Source organism: Dasypus novemcinctus, chromosome 9, assembly GCF_030445035.2.
Source record: "Dasypus novemcinctus isolate mDasNov1 chromosome 9, mDasNov1.1.hap2, whole genome shotgun sequence".
Taxonomy (NCBI): Eukaryota; Metazoa; Chordata; class Mammalia; order Cingulata; family Dasypodidae; genus Dasypus; species Dasypus novemcinctus.
In genome coordinates, this window is record NC_080681.1 from 110626575 (window position 1) to 110643649 (window position 17075).

General features: G+C 41.6%; 1 protein-coding gene across 12 annotated transcripts in view; it reads left to right on the forward strand.

Moving 5' to 3' along the window:
- Positions 1–17075, forward strand: part of STPG1 (sperm tail PG-rich repeat containing 1) — an 85768-nt gene that overhangs the window by 24771 nt on the left and 43922 nt on the right. For 9 of the 12 annotated variants that reach the window (XM_058304122.1, XM_071217657.1, XM_023590822.2 and 6 more), the window contains one exon: positions 10694–10812. The exons of the other annotated variants lie outside the window; for them this stretch is intronic. In XM_058304122.1, the coding sequence (XP_058160105.1) occupies positions 10694–10812 (119 nt within the window). The remainder of the gene's footprint in view (positions 1–10693; positions 10813–17075) is intronic. 12 annotated transcript variants of the gene reach the window in all.

Sequence of the window (17075 nt, forward strand, 5' to 3'; positions counted from 1 at the left end):
TTAAATTTTACCTTGGGTACTATATATTTTTGTGTTCCTACATACTTATTCTGTATTTTGTTCTGAAATTAAGTTAAATTACTTGGAAACAGTTTGATCTTTTGGGGGTCTTGCTTTTAAATTTTGTTAGGTGGGACCAGGGCAGCATTTAGTCTAGGGGTAATTTTGCTCTATCACTGAATCAAAACCTTTCTGCATACTCTACCTGATTCTACCATGAGGTTTCTACCCATGACTTGTGGGAACAGGAGCTATTCCTGACCCTGTGTGAGCCTCAGGTATTTATTGTTCATTCCAATCCTTTTAGATGATTCTTTCCCCAGCCAACGGTAGTTTTTTTCACATGCATGTGTTGATCACTTGAGGGGAACCTGTGCAGTTCTCCAGAGCTCTTTCTCCATGTAGCCCTCTTTCCTCTGGTACTCTGCTCTGTGAACTCTAGCCACCTTGGCCTTTCTGGACTCCCAGAAACATTTCCTCAAGATGACTGGCTTTTGGACTTATTCTGGATTCCCTCTTCTTGTGCTAAAGCCTGACAGCTTACTCCAGGCAGTAAGCTGAGTGCAATCTTACTGCTAACCTCATTCATTTCCCATCTCTCAGAGACCCCTTTCCTTGAACTGACTGATGCCAAATATCTTGAAAACCGTTGTTTCCTATATTTTACCCATTAAATTTTTTTTCAGGTAAAATGGAGAATCTGGTCCCTACTATTCTGTCTTGTCTGGAAATGGAAGATCAATTATCTAGAGTTTTTTTTAAAAACCCCTATTTTCCTGGTTGTTCTTTTCTAGAAGATTGCTGTGATACATGCCATTCCACCACAGCCATAAATCAAAGTGTTTAATTTCCCTTTTTAGTTAAGGATAAACCTTTCCTTCCCCTAGGGGAGCATCCTTTCTTTTACCTTCTTTATAACCCCTTTTGTTTTCCGCCTCTTCTGCAAACTCTCTTCTTCTTCTATGCTTTTACAAACAAAAGCTAGGAAGCCTTGCAGCTATTTCTGCTTTTCTATATATCTCTCTAAAGCAAAAACAAACAAAGTAAAATATGACGTACATAGCCAGCCACCTAGTTAAATGGAAGGGGGCAGGAAAAGGATACATATTTCATATATTGGTATGTCCAAATATTTTCTGTACAAGCATACATTCAGTTTCTTTTACTTACTTCATCCTCAGCCCAGGAAAATCAGACTAGATCATCCCTCCTCCCATTATTTCTTTCATTCATTTATTGAGTACTTATTATGGGCCAGGCTTAGGAAGAGGAAGCATAGCTTACAGCTTAAGAGCTTGGGTTTATTAGACAAATTGGATTCAAATTCCAGCTGTTCCATTTACTAGCTGCGTGATTTGGATGAATAACTTAATCCCTTAATGCCTCATCTGTTTCCTCATCTGTAATAGGATCCCCTCAGTCTGGGGTGGCCCTGTTAGCATGGGGTGTTTGGTTTTGTTTTTTTCAAAAACTCAGAGATCAAGAAATAGGTCTTAAAGATAGATTCCATGTAACAGTCCTCCCCCCAACACATGTCTTCTTTCATTCTCTTGGCTATCATTTTTCCACTTCTTTTTTAAAAAATTTTTTTGTACATTTAATAATTGAAAATATAAACATAATTAAAAAATAAAAAGAACACAGTTGAATAAAGACATACATTTCTCAATTAATATACTGGATACACATTAAAATTTTTAAAAATCATACAATATGTTACATAATATTTTTGGTTCATAGTAATGCAGTCATACAGTATTTATCCTTTTGTGTCTGGCTTGCTTCACTCAACATAATGTCTTGCAGGTTCATCCATGTTGTCATATGCTTTACGACTTCATTTCTTCTTACAGCTCCATAATATTCCATCACTGACTATACCACGGTTTGTTTATCCTTTCATCAGTTGATGGACACCTGGGTTGTTTCCAGTTTTTGGCAATCGTGAATAATGCCACTATGAACATCGGTGTGCAGATGTCTGTTTGTGTACTGCTCTCAGTTCTTCTGGGTATATACCCAGTAGTGGTATTGCAGGGTCATGTGGCATGTCTATTTTCAGTTCCTAAAACTGTCAAACAGTCCTCAAACAGTGGCTATGCCATTCTGCATTCCCACCAATAGGGAATAAGTGTTCCTATCTCTCCACATACTCTCCAATACTTGTTCTCTGTCTTTTTAATAATGGCCATTCTGATAGATGTGATATTGTAGTTTTTTTTTTCTTTTCCCCTCCTCCTCCCCCACCTCACAGTTTTTGCTGTCTGTGTCCATTCGCTTGTGTGATCTTCTGTACCTATTTCTCTTTTTGTCTTCTCTTCTTGTCTTTCTCCCCTAGGACTCTTGTCTTTCTCCCCTAGGACTGGGATTTGATCCTGGGCACCTCCAATGTGGAGAGAGGTTCCCTGTCAATTGTGCCATCTCAGTCCCTGGTCTCTTCTGCTCTTCACCTTGACTTTCCCCTTGTCGCTCTTTTCTTGCATCATCATCTTGCTGCTTGACTCACTTGCGCAGGCACTTGGTTTGCTGCGTGGGCTTCTGGCTTGCTGCACGGGCACTGGTTCACCACGTGGGCACTCATGCAGACATTTGACTCACCATGCGGGCACTTGGCTCACTGTGCAGGCACTTGGCTTGCCATGTGGATACTTGGCTCTCCGCGTGGGTACTTGGCACTCCATGTGGGCACTCAGCTTGCCACATGGGCACCCACATGGGCACTCGGCTCGCCACGCAGGCACTTGGCTCACCGCGTGGGTGCTCGGCTCACCATGCAGTTCCTCGGCTTGCCATGCTGGCGCTGACTTGCCATTCAGGCACTTTCTCTTCTTTTTTCACCAGGAGGCCCCAGGGATCAAACCCAGGTCCTCCATACGGTAGGCAGAGACCTTATCACTTGAGCCACATCTGCTTCCTTCATTGTAGTTTTGATTTGCATTTTCCTAATCATTAGTGATGTTGAGCATTTTTTCATGTGTTTTTTCACCACTTGTAATTCTGTGGATAAATGTCTATTCAAGTCTTTTGCCCATTTTTAAATTGGGTTGTTTGTCTTTTTATTGTTGAGTTGTAACATTTTTTAAAAAATGATTTATTTATTTATTTATTTATCTCCCCTTCCTCCCCCACGTAGTTATCTGTTCTCTTTGTCTATTTGCTGCATCTTCTTTGTCCGCTTCTGTTGTCGTTAGCGGCACAGGAATCTGTATTCCTTTTCGTTGCGTCATCTTGTTGTGTCAGTTCTCCATGTGTGTGGCACTATTCCTGCAGAGACTGCACTTTTTTTCGCCCTGGGTGGCTCTTCTTATGGGGTACACTCCTTGTGCATGGGGCTCCCCTACGCAGGGGACACCCCTGCATAGCAGAGCACTCCTTGAGCTGATCAGCACTGCACATGGGCCAGCTCCACACGGGTCAAGGAGGCCCGGGGTTTGAACCGCGAACCTCCCATGTGGTAGACAGATGCCCTAACCACTGGGCCAAGTCCACTCCCTGTACATTTCTTTATACATCCTGGATATTAAACCCTTATTGGATATGTGATTTCCAAATATTTTCTCCCATTGAATTGGCTGCCTTTTTTCCCTTTTGACAAAGTCCTGTGAGGTGCAAAAGTGTTTACTTTTGAGGAGGTCCCATTTATCTATTATTTCTTTTTTTTTTTTTTTTAAAGATTTATTTATTTAATTCCCCCCCCTCCCCTGGTTGTCTGTTCTTGGTGTCTATTTGCTGCGTCTTGTTTCTTTGTCCGCTTCTGTTGTCATCAACGGCACGGGAAGTGTGGGCGGCACCATTCCTGGGCAGGCTGCTCTTTCTTTTCACGCTGGGCGGCTTTCCTCACGGGCGCACTCCTTGCGCGTGGGGCTCCCCCACGCGGGGGACACCCTTGCGTGGCACGGCACTCCTTGCGCACATCAGCACTGCGCATGGCCAGCTCCACACGGGTCAAGGAGGCCTGGGGTTTGAACCGCGGACCTCCCATATGGTAGACGGACGCCCTAACCACTGGGCCAAAGTCCGTTTCCCTATTATTTCTTTTACTGTGTGTGCTTTGGGTGTAAGGTCCAAGAAACCACCCCCTACTACAAGGTCTTGAAGATATTTCCCTACATTTTCTTCTAGTAGTTTTATGGTCCTGACTTTTATATTTAGGTCTTTGATCCATTTTGAATTGATTCTTGTATAAGGAATGAGATAAGGGTCTTCTTTCATTCTTTTGGTTATAGATATCTTGTTCTCCCGTCACCATTTATGAAGAGATTATTTTGTCCTGTTAGCAGGGACTTGGTGGGTTTGTCAAAAACCAGGTTGACTGTATAGGTGAGGATTTATTTGTGGATTCTCAATTCTGTTCCACTGATCTTATGTGTCTATCTTTATCCCAATACCATGCTGTTTTGACCACTGTAGCTTTGTAATATGTTTCAAGGTCAGGCAGTGAAATTCCTCCCATATCGCTCTTCTTTTTTAGAATGTTTTTGGCTATTTGGGTGCACTTTCCCTTCCAAATGAGTTTGGTAATTTCCTTTTCTAAATCTGTAAAGTAGGCCGTTGGAATTTTGATTGGTATTGCATTGACTCTGTAAATTAGTTTGGGTAGGATTGACATCTTCACAATATTTAGTCTTCCAATCCATGAACACGGAATGTCTTTCCATTTGTTTAGGTCTTTTTAAAATTCTTTTAGCATTGTTTTGTAATTTTCTGCATATAGGTCCTATACTTCTCTGGTTAAATTTATTCCTAGGTATTTGAGTCTTTTTGTTACTATTGTAAATGGAATTTCCCCCTTATTGTTCAGTACTAGTATACAAAAACATTACTGATTTTTGCATGTTGATCTTGTATCCTGCCACTTTGCTGAACTCATTTATTAGCTCAAATAGCTTTGTTGTGGATATGTCAGAATTTTCTAAATATAGAATCATGTCATCTGCAAACAGTGATAGTTTTCCTTACTCTTTCCTGTTTGGATGCCTCTAATTTTTTATTCTTGTCTAACTGCCCTAGCTAGAACTTCTATACAATATTGCATAACAATGGTGACAGTGGGCATCCTAGTCTCATTCGTGATCTTAGAAGGAAAACTTCCAACTTTTCCCCTTTGAGTATGATGTTGACTGTGGGTTTTTCACATATGCGTTTTTATCATATTGAGGAATTTCCTTCCTATTCCTATCTTTTGAAGTGTTTTTATCAAATAAGGGTGCTGCATTTTGTTGAATACTTTTTCTGTGTAAATTGAGATAATCAAGTGTTTTTTTTCCTTCAGTTTGTTAATGTGGTGTATTACATTGCTTGATTTTCTTATGTTGAACCAGCCTTGCATACCAGGAATAAATCCCACTTGGTCATGATGTATAAGTCTTTTGATATGTTGTTGGATTCTATTTGCAAGTATTTTGTTTAGAATTTTTGCATCTATGTTCGTTAAAGAGATTGGTCTGTAATTTTCTTTTCTTGTAGTATCTTTATCTGTCTTTGGTATTAGAGTGATATTGCTTCATAAAATGTGTTAGGTAATTTTTCCTCCTTTTTGTTTTTTTGAAAGAGTTTAAACAGGATTGGTGTTAATTCTTTTTGAAATGCTTGGTAGAATTTACCTGTGAAACCCTCTTGTCTTGGACTTTGCTGGGAATTTTTGGTGACAGATTCAATCTCTTTAAATGTGATTGGTTTCTTAAGTTATTGTAGTTCTTGTAGTGTAAGTGTAGGTTTGCATTTCTAGGAATTTGTCCATTTCATCTAGGTTTTCTAGTTTGTTGGCATATAATTTCTTATAATATCCTCTAATGTTCCTGTTTCTGTGGGGTCAATCATAACTCCTCCCTCCCCCCCCCTCCCATTTCTGATTGTATTTATTTGCATCTCCTCTCTTTTTTTCTTTGTTAGTCTAGCTAGGCATTTGTCAATTTTATTCTTCTTCTCAAAGCAACTTTTGGTTTTGTTGATTTTCTCTATAGCTTTTTTTTCTCAATTTCATTTATTTCTGCTCTAATCTTCATTATTTCTTTCCTTCTGCTTGCTTTGGGATTGGTTTGCTGTTCTTTTTCTAGTTTCTCTAGTTGTTCAGTTGAATCTTTGAGTTTCATTCTTTCTTCTTTTTTAATATAAGCCTTTGGGGCTATAAATTTCCCTCTCAAGACTGCCTTCTCTGTATTCCATGAATTTTGAAAAGTTGTGTTCTCATTTTCATTTGTCTCAATATATTTACTGATTTTACTTGCAATTTCTTCTTTGACCCACTGATTATTTAGGAGTGTGTTGTTGATCCTCCACACATTTGTCAATTTACTTTTTTCCTGTCTGTTATTGATTTCCAGTTTCACTCTATTATGATCTGAGAAAGTGCTTTGTATAATTTCAATCTTTTAAAATATTGATTGAGATCTGTATTGTGCCCTAACATGTGGCCTATCCTGAAGAAATATCCATGGGCACTTTGTTAGGGCTAACTCATTTATCATATTGTTCAAGTTCTCCATTTGCTTGTTGATCTTCTAATGATGAGTGAGGAATTGATGTCTCCAGCAATAATTGTAGAAATGTTTATTTCTTTCTTCAGATTTGCCAGAGTTTGTCCCATGCATTTTGGGGCACCCTGGTTAGTTGCATAGATATTTATGACTGTTATATATTCCTGGTGGATTGTTCTTTTTATTAATATATAATGGACTTCTGTATATCTTATAACTTTTTTGCAGTTAAATCTGTTTTGTCTGATATTAATATAGCAACTCCCGCTCTTTTTTGGTTACTATTTGTGTGGACTATCTTTTTCCAACCTTCTACTTTCAGCCAGTTTGTATCCCTGGGTCTAAGGCGAGTTTCTTGTAAGCAGCATATGGATGGCTCATGTTTTTTATTCATTCTGTCAGCCCCAGTCTTTTGATTGGGGAGTTAAATCCATTCACATTTAATGATATCACTGTATATGCATTATTTACTTCCACCATTTTATTCTTTGGTTTTCATATGTCATATCATATTTTTGTCTGTCTTTTCACTCTTTCGGTTATCCCTCCTACTATTCTTTCTTCTATATTCTCCTCCAGGCCTCTCTCTCCTGTCTTATTTTAGGTTCTAAGGCTTTCTTTAGTATTTCCTGCAAAGGTAGATTCTTTTTTGTGAACTCTCTTAGTTTCTGTTTGTTTGTGAATATTTTATACTCACCTTATATTTCTCTTAGTTTCTGTTTGTTTGTGAATATTTTATACTCACCTTATATTTGAAGGACAGTTGGATAAAGAATTCTCAGCTGGCAGTTTTTCTCTTCATTATCCTAGTTGTATCATACCACTGTCTTCCTGCCTTCATGGTTTCTGAAAAGAAATCCACACTAAGACTTACTGGGTGTCCCTTGTATATGATGGTTTGCTTCTCCCTTGTTGCTCTGAGAATTTTCTCTTTATCTTTGACATTTGACATTCTGAGTAGTGTCAGTCTTGAAGTAGGTCTATTCAGAATTATTCTGATTGGGGTATGGTGTGCTTCTTGGACATATAAGTTCATTCTTTTCATGAGAGTTGGGAAATTTTCTGCTATTATATCCTCAAATACTCCTTTTGCCCCTTTTCCCTTCTCTTCTCCTTCTGGAACTTCCATGACATGTATGTTGTTGTGTTTTGTGTTGTCAGTCAACTCTCTGAGCCCCTGTTCAATTTTTTCTGCTCTTTTCTCTCTTCAGTTTCAGCTGTTCTGTCTTCTGTATCACTTATTCTTCCTTCTATCATTTCAAGTCCACTGTTGTATGCCTCTAAAGTGTTTTTTATCTCCTGCATTGTGCCTTTCATTACTATGAGCTCTCTTACTTTTCTATTCAGGATTTTAAATTCTTCTTTGCACTCACTCAATGTCTTCTTTTTATTATTTTTTAAACTTTTAAATCATTTTTAAAAAGATACATAGATCACACAAAATGTTACATTAAAAAATATAAGAGGTTCCCATATACCCCATTCCCCACACCCCCCACTCCTCCCACATCAACAACTTCTTTCATTAGTGTGGTGCATTCATTGCATTTGATGAATACATTTGGGAGCACTGCTACACAGCATGATTATAATTTACATTGTAGTTTATACTCTCTCACAGTCCATTCAGTGGGTTATGGACTCATTGTCTTCTTGATGTCATTTATCTCTTTAGCCATATTGTCTTTCAACTCATTAATTTGATTTTGGAAATTTGTGTGCATCTTGCTAGTTAGTTCTCTCAACTCCTATGTCACTTCTGGGCTTTGGTATATTCCTTTTCTTGGGCCTTATCTTCCATTTTCTTAGTATGGCTCATAATTTTTTGTTAGTGGCTAGGAATGTGGTTAGGATGTAGTTTACTCAGATGCTCAGTTTCTTTCTCTTTTGTAGGGATTTAGTGGCTAGAGCCTATGTGTTACCACAGCGCTTTGATTCTTGGCTTGATGACCTGGATCGTTAGGATTATCCCTGCTAGTTGCTTGAAACTGGGCTCTGGACCCAGTAATTGGTTGCAGACCCATTTTCTAGGGCCTTGGGGAAGGAGGCTGTAAAGACCAGAAAAAGCGGGTCTTACTTTTAATTTTCTTATGTGCACTTCTGCTGTTTTCCAGCAAATGGCGATCTTTGGCAGCTCTTAGTTCAATGTCTGGCAGGTGTGTATTTGTTGCAACACAGACAGATCAATGTGATAGAGCTTCCTGCCTGGAGGTTAAAAGCCTTGTAATTCAAACTTTCTCAGAGACAGCTCTTAAGCTTTCTCTGGCAACCCCCTCCCTTTTCCCGTGGAAATGTTTCCACTCCCCTCTGAGTCCTCAACAATCAGGCCCTGTTAGCAGAGAAGGAGACTGGGAAGGTCATGTATCTTTAGCCCCTTGCTAGCTTCTAAAGCAAACAATGGCGTGGGGCCACACCTGGCCAGGATGGGCTCGTGGGTCACAGCAGACCAACTTTGTGGGTCAAAAGCTGAGTCAGCCTTAGGCTGTGTCCCTCTCTTTCCCCTTTCCTGGGGATGTGCATCCTCAACAATCAGTCCCAGCTAGTAGAGGGGTAGATGGAGAGGGTCAGATTTCTCCAGTCCTATGCTGGTTCCCAGGACAAGCCATGGCATGGTTCCACCCTGCCTGGAAGGACTGGTGGGACACAGCAGACCAAATCTGTGGGTCAGAAGCTGAGTCAGCCTTAGGCTGTGTGTCTCTCTCTCCCCTTTCCTGGAGTGGTGTATCTCTGGAGCCCCCCTTGTCTGTAGCCGCAGGCCTAGAGGCCTGAGTATTCTAAAGTGTCTTTAGTGTGGGGAGGATGCTAGCAGCAGCTGCTGGTTTCAACTCACAGTTCTCTTATGATTCCCCTCCTTTGTCCCTCTCTCCTCTAGGCAGTATCTAGCCTTTGCCTGGTGTCCTAAACCCTAGAAGTTCTGTTTCTAGGTTATTTCAGCCTGTCCTTTAGCTATTTTTCTGGAAGAAAAGAGACTCCTGTGTCTTTCTAGTCTGCCATCTTCCCAGAAGTCCCCATTTTCCCAGTACTGCACACTTGCCTCTCTCAGGATTAGGACTCAGATGTCAAGAGAACCTGGCCCGCTGCCGTGGCCATTCTGCAGAGTCAGGATGGAAGCCCACCCAGACTGTGGTTGGGCAGTTGAGACTGATGACGCCATGCGCCCACCAATCGTGTGTGCGGAGGTTTATCCTCACTGGGTGAGGCTTTCTCGGGGAGTAGGGCAGGCTTCTCAAGCTGGTCCAAGGAGGCTTGAAAGAGCAGGGAAAGGAGACTGGTTTGGGATTGTCATTGTGATTAGGGGGTGGGCTGGAGTGAGGACAGGAGCTTGTGCAGTTTGAACTTGGGGCCGGCACCAAAGGAGGGCACACCAGGCTTTTTCATCAGCTTGCCCAGATGAGGGTCAGAAGGGCAAGAGGAAAGCATGAAGCTTAAAAACTGTCAGCAATTAAACATCAAAAAATGGAGTCAGACTATATTACATTCACAGGCTAGAGCTTGCAATCAGCCTGCTAGGAAGCTAGGTGCTGCCTGCAGAGTTTTAGCAATCACAGTCTCCCACATGTTGTGAGTGTGTGGGTGGTAGTGGTGGTGGGGGTGGATTAAGGTGAGTTTATACATTGCAACCCAGACATATAAAATTTTTAACTTGCTTTTCTATATATGATCCCCTCTTGCTTTTTAACCCCATGTCTGCTCAAAGCAGAAACCTAAACTCACACTTGTCCTGGACAGTGCCTTGGAAAGTGAGAGCCGGCTCTACTGTGGGACTTCCCTAACCTTTCAAGGTCTCTATGGTGCTTTGCGATATCTGGCTGTGGGCAGAGGAAGAGTGGCGAGGCTTTGCTCTGTCCCCTGCCCTCCTTCTCTTACATGCGGCTCCCTTGAATCCGTGAATGGCTTTCTATGGCCCCTTCCTGCCTGGCAAGGATGTCTCTCCTGCCATATCCTCCTCCTCTGGGACAACATGCATCAGCCATGCGACCAAGCCTTAGACTAATTTAAGACCTGGGATGAGAGTGTGAGGGACCCAATAAATCACCAAAAGGGGAAAGAAGCTTAAGTAGGGACTAATTTAAAAAATCCAGTTTCATGTTCATCTCCTGTTAGAAGGCAAGTTTCTCTTGTATTCCACTTAAAACTTGAATATACATCTCTGTGTTTTCTGCATTTCTCAATTCATTGTTTAGTGTTAATTTCTATTTTGTTGTATTTTTGTTTAGGTTTCACTGCTGCATATCCTACACAGTCCTCCATTCCTTTTAAATTTCAGACAATGGTAATTTCAGATTCAGAAAAAAAAGGATTTAACAGCCAAGCCAAGAGATTTTACTATAAACAGGTAATGACATTGTCTTGGAAAGCCCTTACCTTTAGTCTGGCTTGCAGCCCTGTATCATGTTGAGCCTCATAGGCTGGGCCCGTTAGAGCCTGGCTGGCGCATTTGTCCTTGTGAACAGTGGAGGGCAGTGGCGTCCAAGCAGCGCCTTCCCTAGCAACCTGCACTGCCTGCGTTGTAAGAAGGATGTTGAAATAGGATATCCAGGGGTAAGCAACCATGTCTGGATTTTGCCGTGTACCGAAAAAAAGTATTTTTAAAATTACTATAAAAATAAAACGTTAAAAAATTCCAGGTATATTAAGTAAAAGAAAAAAATCCTTTCCTCTGCTTGCTCATCTAGCCCTCCTCTCTAAAAAACAACCACTTCTTCAAATAACTTGAGAGGATAAACAGAAGAGTCTCGTAAATTTAATAATGATATGCAGGAATTAGTAGTCATGGTAAGGCCTGATTTTTAAAAAGTATATTCTTTATCTTTTAGAGCAGTTTTAGGAGTACAGAAAAATTACACAGAAAGTACAGAGTTCCCATATGCCTCCTTGCCCCTTTGCCTCCCCTGCAGTTTCCCCTGTTATTAGCATTTTGTGTTAGTGTGGTACATTTGTTACAAGCGCCTCTATTGATACACTATTAGGAAAGCCCATAGTTTACATTAGGGTTCACTGTTTGTATTGCACGGTTCCATGGGTCTGACAAATGCAAATCCACAGTTACAGTATCATACAGAATAATTTCACTGCCCGAAAAATGCCCTGTGCTCTACTTATTCTTCCCTACCGCCTGTCCCCTTAAGTCCCTTGCAAGCACTGGTTGTTTTCACTGCCTCTATGTTTTTGCCTTTTCCAGAATGTCTTGTAGTTGGAATCTTTCATTTAGCAATATGCTTCTAAAGTTCCTTGTAGCTTGATAGTTCATTTCTTTTTATTGCTAAGTAATACTCCATTGCATGAGTGTACCACCGTTTGTCTCTCCATTCACCTATGGAAAGACATCTTGGTTGCTTCCAGTTTTTGGCAAGTATGAAGCTGTTAACATTTGTGTCAAGGTTTTTGTGTGGACATCAGTTTTCAACCCATTGCATAAATACCTAGGAGCATGATTGCTGGATTGTATGGTAAGCCTATGTTTAGTTTTGTAAGAAACTGCCACAATGTCTTCCGAAGTGGTCGCACCATTTTGTATTTCTACCAGCAATGAATGAGAGTCCCTGTTGCTCTGCATCCTTGGCAGCATTTGGTATTGTCAGTGTTTTGGATTTTAGCCATTATATAGGTGTGTAGTGGTATCTTATTGTTTTAATTTGCTAATTCCCTAAAGACATATGATGTTGAGCATCTTTTCATATGCTTATTTGCCATCTATCTATCTTCTATGGTGAAGTGTCTATTCAGATCTTTTGCTCATTTTTAAATTGGGTTGTTTTCTTATTGTTGAGTTTTAAGTGTTCTTAAAGATACTCTTTTTTTTTTTTCTTTTACAGACTATGCTTTTGGTGTTGTATCCAAAAACGCATCACTGAACCCAAAGTTACCTTGGTTTCCCCCAATGCTATCTTCTAGAAGTGTTTTTTAGAGTTTGTGTGTGTATGTTTCACATTTAGGGCTATGATCCATTTTGAGTTAATTTTTGTTAGTTGTGTAAGATCTGTGATTAGACTCATTGTTTTACATGCAGATGTCCAGTTGTTCTTGAACCATCTGTTGGAAAGACCATCCCTTCTCCATTGAGTGGTCTTTACTTCTTTGTCAAAGCTCAGTTGACTATATTTGTGAGGGTATGTTTCTGGGCTCTCTATTCTGTGAGTCCCATTTTTAAACTTTCTAAGTATTATTGCTATTCCTGTATACTCCCCACTCCCAGCCCATTTCCCAAAGCTTTGTTTCTCTTTTCCTATCTCCCATTTGGAAACTTCTGCTTGGCTTCTGCCTGGGCCTTACTTAACCTTTGGGATTTCCCCAATATAGGCTCCCGGGATCTAACCTACTTCTCTCTTGCCAGCAGGGGGCTGAAGCAGCTCGCCGAAGTCCTTAGAGTATTTAAAATTTTCGTTCTTTTATTCCTTTAGCCAAGACCTTTAAAATAGTGTTCTTTTGGAGGATTCATGATCTCAGCTACCTTTTGCTGCATTCTAAAAATGCTGTCTTTCATTCTACCACTTGCCAAGAGGGTGGAGAGGGAACGAGGTCTGGGTTCTGGGAAGATAGGTGAGTCACCAAGGACAGAGGGGCCTTGCCCCTTGCCCTATTTCCTCCTTTGTAAATAAGAAGGATGAACCAAGAATGCCTAAGCTCCGTCCAGCTCTGATATGTTAGTATCCTAAGAAAGCAAATAATAAAGAATATAACTATTTTTATCACTTGTAAATTTTCTCCAAAGAACAATAAATAAGAGATTGCTTGGCAATTTTCTCTCTTCCCTGTCTTAACTGCCTGCCTGTCTTTTTCTTTATCTGTTTCTTTTCTGACTGGCTTCCTATTGGTCAATTTTATCACAGTAAATTCTCTGCCACAGGGATATTTGCAGCCCATCCTCCAATAAAACTAATAGTAGGCACATTTACTGGTCCCTTGTTGTGTATACCAAGTCATTTTTAGACCATATTTGTAATCCTCAAAAGGAAGCGTTTACTCTCTGAATTTAACAGAAGAAGAAACCAAAGCTTAGAGAAGTGAAGTGACCATGCTGAGGTCACACAATGTCCAGCGCAGGGTTTGACACATTAAGGTCTCAATAAATATTTGTTGGATTAATGTTGAAAGAATTAGATTTCTTACCCAGACATGGTTCTCTCCAAAGCTTTATGCTCTTTCCAAGCACCACCCCAGCCTTTCCTTAGTGGTCTGTGAAACCATAACTTTGCTCTACAAAAGTCAGCGTGATTCTTTGAAGGCCTAAGTGAAACAGGTCAAGCTCAAAATAGGGGAAGAGGTCAACTAATGTGCATAGACTTTCTTTGATGTGCTCTCTCGTTCTCAAGACTCAAATCTGGAAATGGAATGGGCTGAGTTGTAAAGCCTGTTAAATGGTATTGTTTTGCAGAAAATTTTCTGCTGAAGTTTTGTAGGCAAAACTACAGTCAGCTTCAGATAGAGAAAGCGCTCAGAAATGCGATTCCAGCTTTTCAAATGTGGTTGCATCGGCATGACCAGGCAAAAACTTTCATCTATGTATTTGAAAGTATTTTTTTAATAAGTATGGAATGAAATGGAAAGAGCAAGTGACCCACAAATCAGTTTCTTATGTCACTAGCTGTGTCATTTCATTTTCCTGGGCTTTGGTTTTCTTGTCTGAAATATAAAATTTGGATTATATAATTTATGAGGTCTCTCCAAACTACAAAAACGCAGAAATGAAAAGTTTTATTCCATCCCCATTGTTCTCATTTTTTCCTGAGGGAAATAGGCACTGAGAAGGGAAGGATCTTGTTTAACATACCCAATAATTCCATGAGGCAATACAAATTAAAAACAGATTTTAAGACTCCAGTGCCTCACCACCCTTCTTAAAACATTAATCATACACACCCTTGTGCGTTTCTCATGACTCGGTTGCGTTCTCGCATTAGTCCTGTGACCCATTTAGCCACACCTTTCACATAGAGAGTGCGTGTCTTTTGAAATGTGCTCTCTCTTTATCAGTCTAACTTTGTCGCAAAGTATCAGGGCCTCCTTGCCCAGTTCACATTCCCCGTAAAGCCCTGACTGCTGGGCCAAGGACAGCGTCACACAGCTCTGTCTCTGGACCGGCAGCTTTGGTTGCTAGAGCTGAGGTCCGCTCCCCTGAACATTTTACAGTGATTTATAGGAGCGCTGGTGGCTTTGCAAACATGAGGAGACACGCCGAATCCATGACAGCTGAGCCCGGGAGCCCTTTGGACATTTTCTTCCCCATCCTTCCCCTTTTCGTCTCCATTTCACGCTGAATTGTGGTCACTGCTTCCTGAGCTGTGTAAACCTAAAGACGCTACTCAATGTCTTTGTACATCCATGTTCTCGTCTTAAAAATAAGAGTGTTATCATAGCTGGGTCTTACAAAAGATTATGATTCTCTGATTCTCACTCTGAACTCTTTCAGGTTTAAATGAATGAATACTGGCAGGTTATGGGCACCATATCCTGCAGATGGGGCATGATTTAAAAATACACAGGGGAGCAGACGTGGCTCAAGCAGTTAAATGCCTGCTTCCAACTTGGGAGATCCTGGGTTCGGTTCCCAGTGTCTTCTACAAAACAAACAAAAAACAAAGAGCAAGCAAAACAAATGAAAAACCAACTCAGGGGAGCTGATGTGGCTCAGTAGTTGAGTGCCAGCTTCCCACTTAAGAGGTCCCAGATTCGATCACTGGTCCCTAGTATCTTAAAAAAAAACAACACTAATTTCATCAATAGCCCTGACAGTAAACCCATTCCTCCAAAAACTAACCAGACCAGTATTTAATTTGTGGTGAAATTATACAAAGATAGTACTGTAAACCTACTAATTTGATAAGGCAGAAGGCTAGGGATATTTAAATGAAAGAAAGTTCAGTTTGCGGAGACCACCTTGTCCAAGGGGATAGTTAGCTCAGGTTTGTACTCAGTGTCATCTCTGAGCCACAGCAGATTCACATCTGCCTGGCCTGGCTGCTCTGTGAAGCTTTACTTCCCCCATTAGGGAACAGTGCCCCTCCTAAGGGGTCTGCAAGACACATTCCTTGTGAGAGCTGGTACAGCGGATGCTGACGGTGTGCCAGCCATCCCTCGAAGAACTTTGCATTATTAACTCATTTAATCCCCGTAATAACTCCGTGAACTAAGTCCCATTATTACCGCCACTTTTTAGATAATGACCCCGAGATGCAAAGAGGGTTAAGAAACTTGCCCAACCGGGCTCAGGTAGAGGAAAAGATAAACCCAGGTAGCAGCTCCTGGCTCCTCGACTCTGCTGCTCTGTGGCTGGCAAACAGTATGACTGGCGTCTCTCCTGGGTGGAAGCGAGCACACCCTCCTTTGAACTGCCACAGGCCTGTCCTATGCCACTTCTACCTTGCATTGTGGCCGTGGGTGTGCCTGACTTCTCTCCACCACCCGCCAGGAACTCCCTGGGCTGCAGTCATTGGAGCTTCCAGCTCCATTCCCTTTCCAGACCCACAGAGCCCCTTGAAAGTGGATGAATGGGAGACCCCAACCCAAGTCCATGCATTCTCATCATAGGAATGTGCCCCATCCATTTAGCATTGTTTTGATGCAGCTGCCAACTTGTGAGCTGCTAACAGGTGTGCCTGTGTTCTTGGCCCCAGCACACAGTAGGCTTCAAGCAATGCTTGTTGAATTAAATTTTTGCCCACGTACCACTCAGGGATTTCAAGATGCTGCCAATAAGTGGATTCCAGATTTAAGAAAGAGGAGGGCATTGCAAAAGAGAAGCATGGGTACTCTCAGAGACACTACTAATTTTAACCAATGCTTTGAAAATGTGGGCTTGATTTGTCTCATCTGACTATCTTTCCAACCTAGACGAGGCCAGTGCTGGAAAGATCTGGAATCCATCCTCATCTGCTCAGGTGGCCACTGCTTTCCCCATACCCACTCTTCCCCTGGGAGACTAAGAGACACTCATTTAGGATTTAAGTAAATAACCCCCTCAAGAGAACTCATTCTAGTTCTCCTGGTTGCTCCCTTAGAGCTTCTAGGGACCCTTCCTTTCTGACATCTAACTCCATTCTGAACAAAAAAGTGGTGTTTTCTTGCCTGAAGTAGTTTTGCCTCGTCATTTTCAATGTGATCAGAGGCATGAAAATTCAGGTGCCAGATACAAATGTATGGAGTGAGGGGTGGGAGCAGACATCGCCAGACAGGAGGAAGCCGAAAAGAGGAAGGGCATCTTGTAAGGAGTGAGCCCCAGAGATCCTGACAATTTGAACCAGAGAATCCTGGATCCCTGGACTCTGCAGACAGGCCCTTTCTGTGACAGCATGTCAGGCTGAAGTCCATCTGTCAAATAGGTGACGGGGAGCCCCTGCTTTCCCTGGGTTGCTCCGTCTGAATAGCACAGATTTCAGCCCCCCGACCCCTGCCCACGTCTTCCCAGGTTTGCAGATGGGGGAACTGAGGCCCAGGGAGGGAAGCACCCCAGCGGCTGATGCCAGCTCTCCTGCCTTCTGCTCCACATTCTCCTTACCACATTGGCCACGTAAAACTGAGTAAAGGCTTTCCCGCCTCCAGTGACGTCAACAGTGTGGATGGCCGTGATCTCCTGAGACCCTAAGATTAGGGGCATTTGTA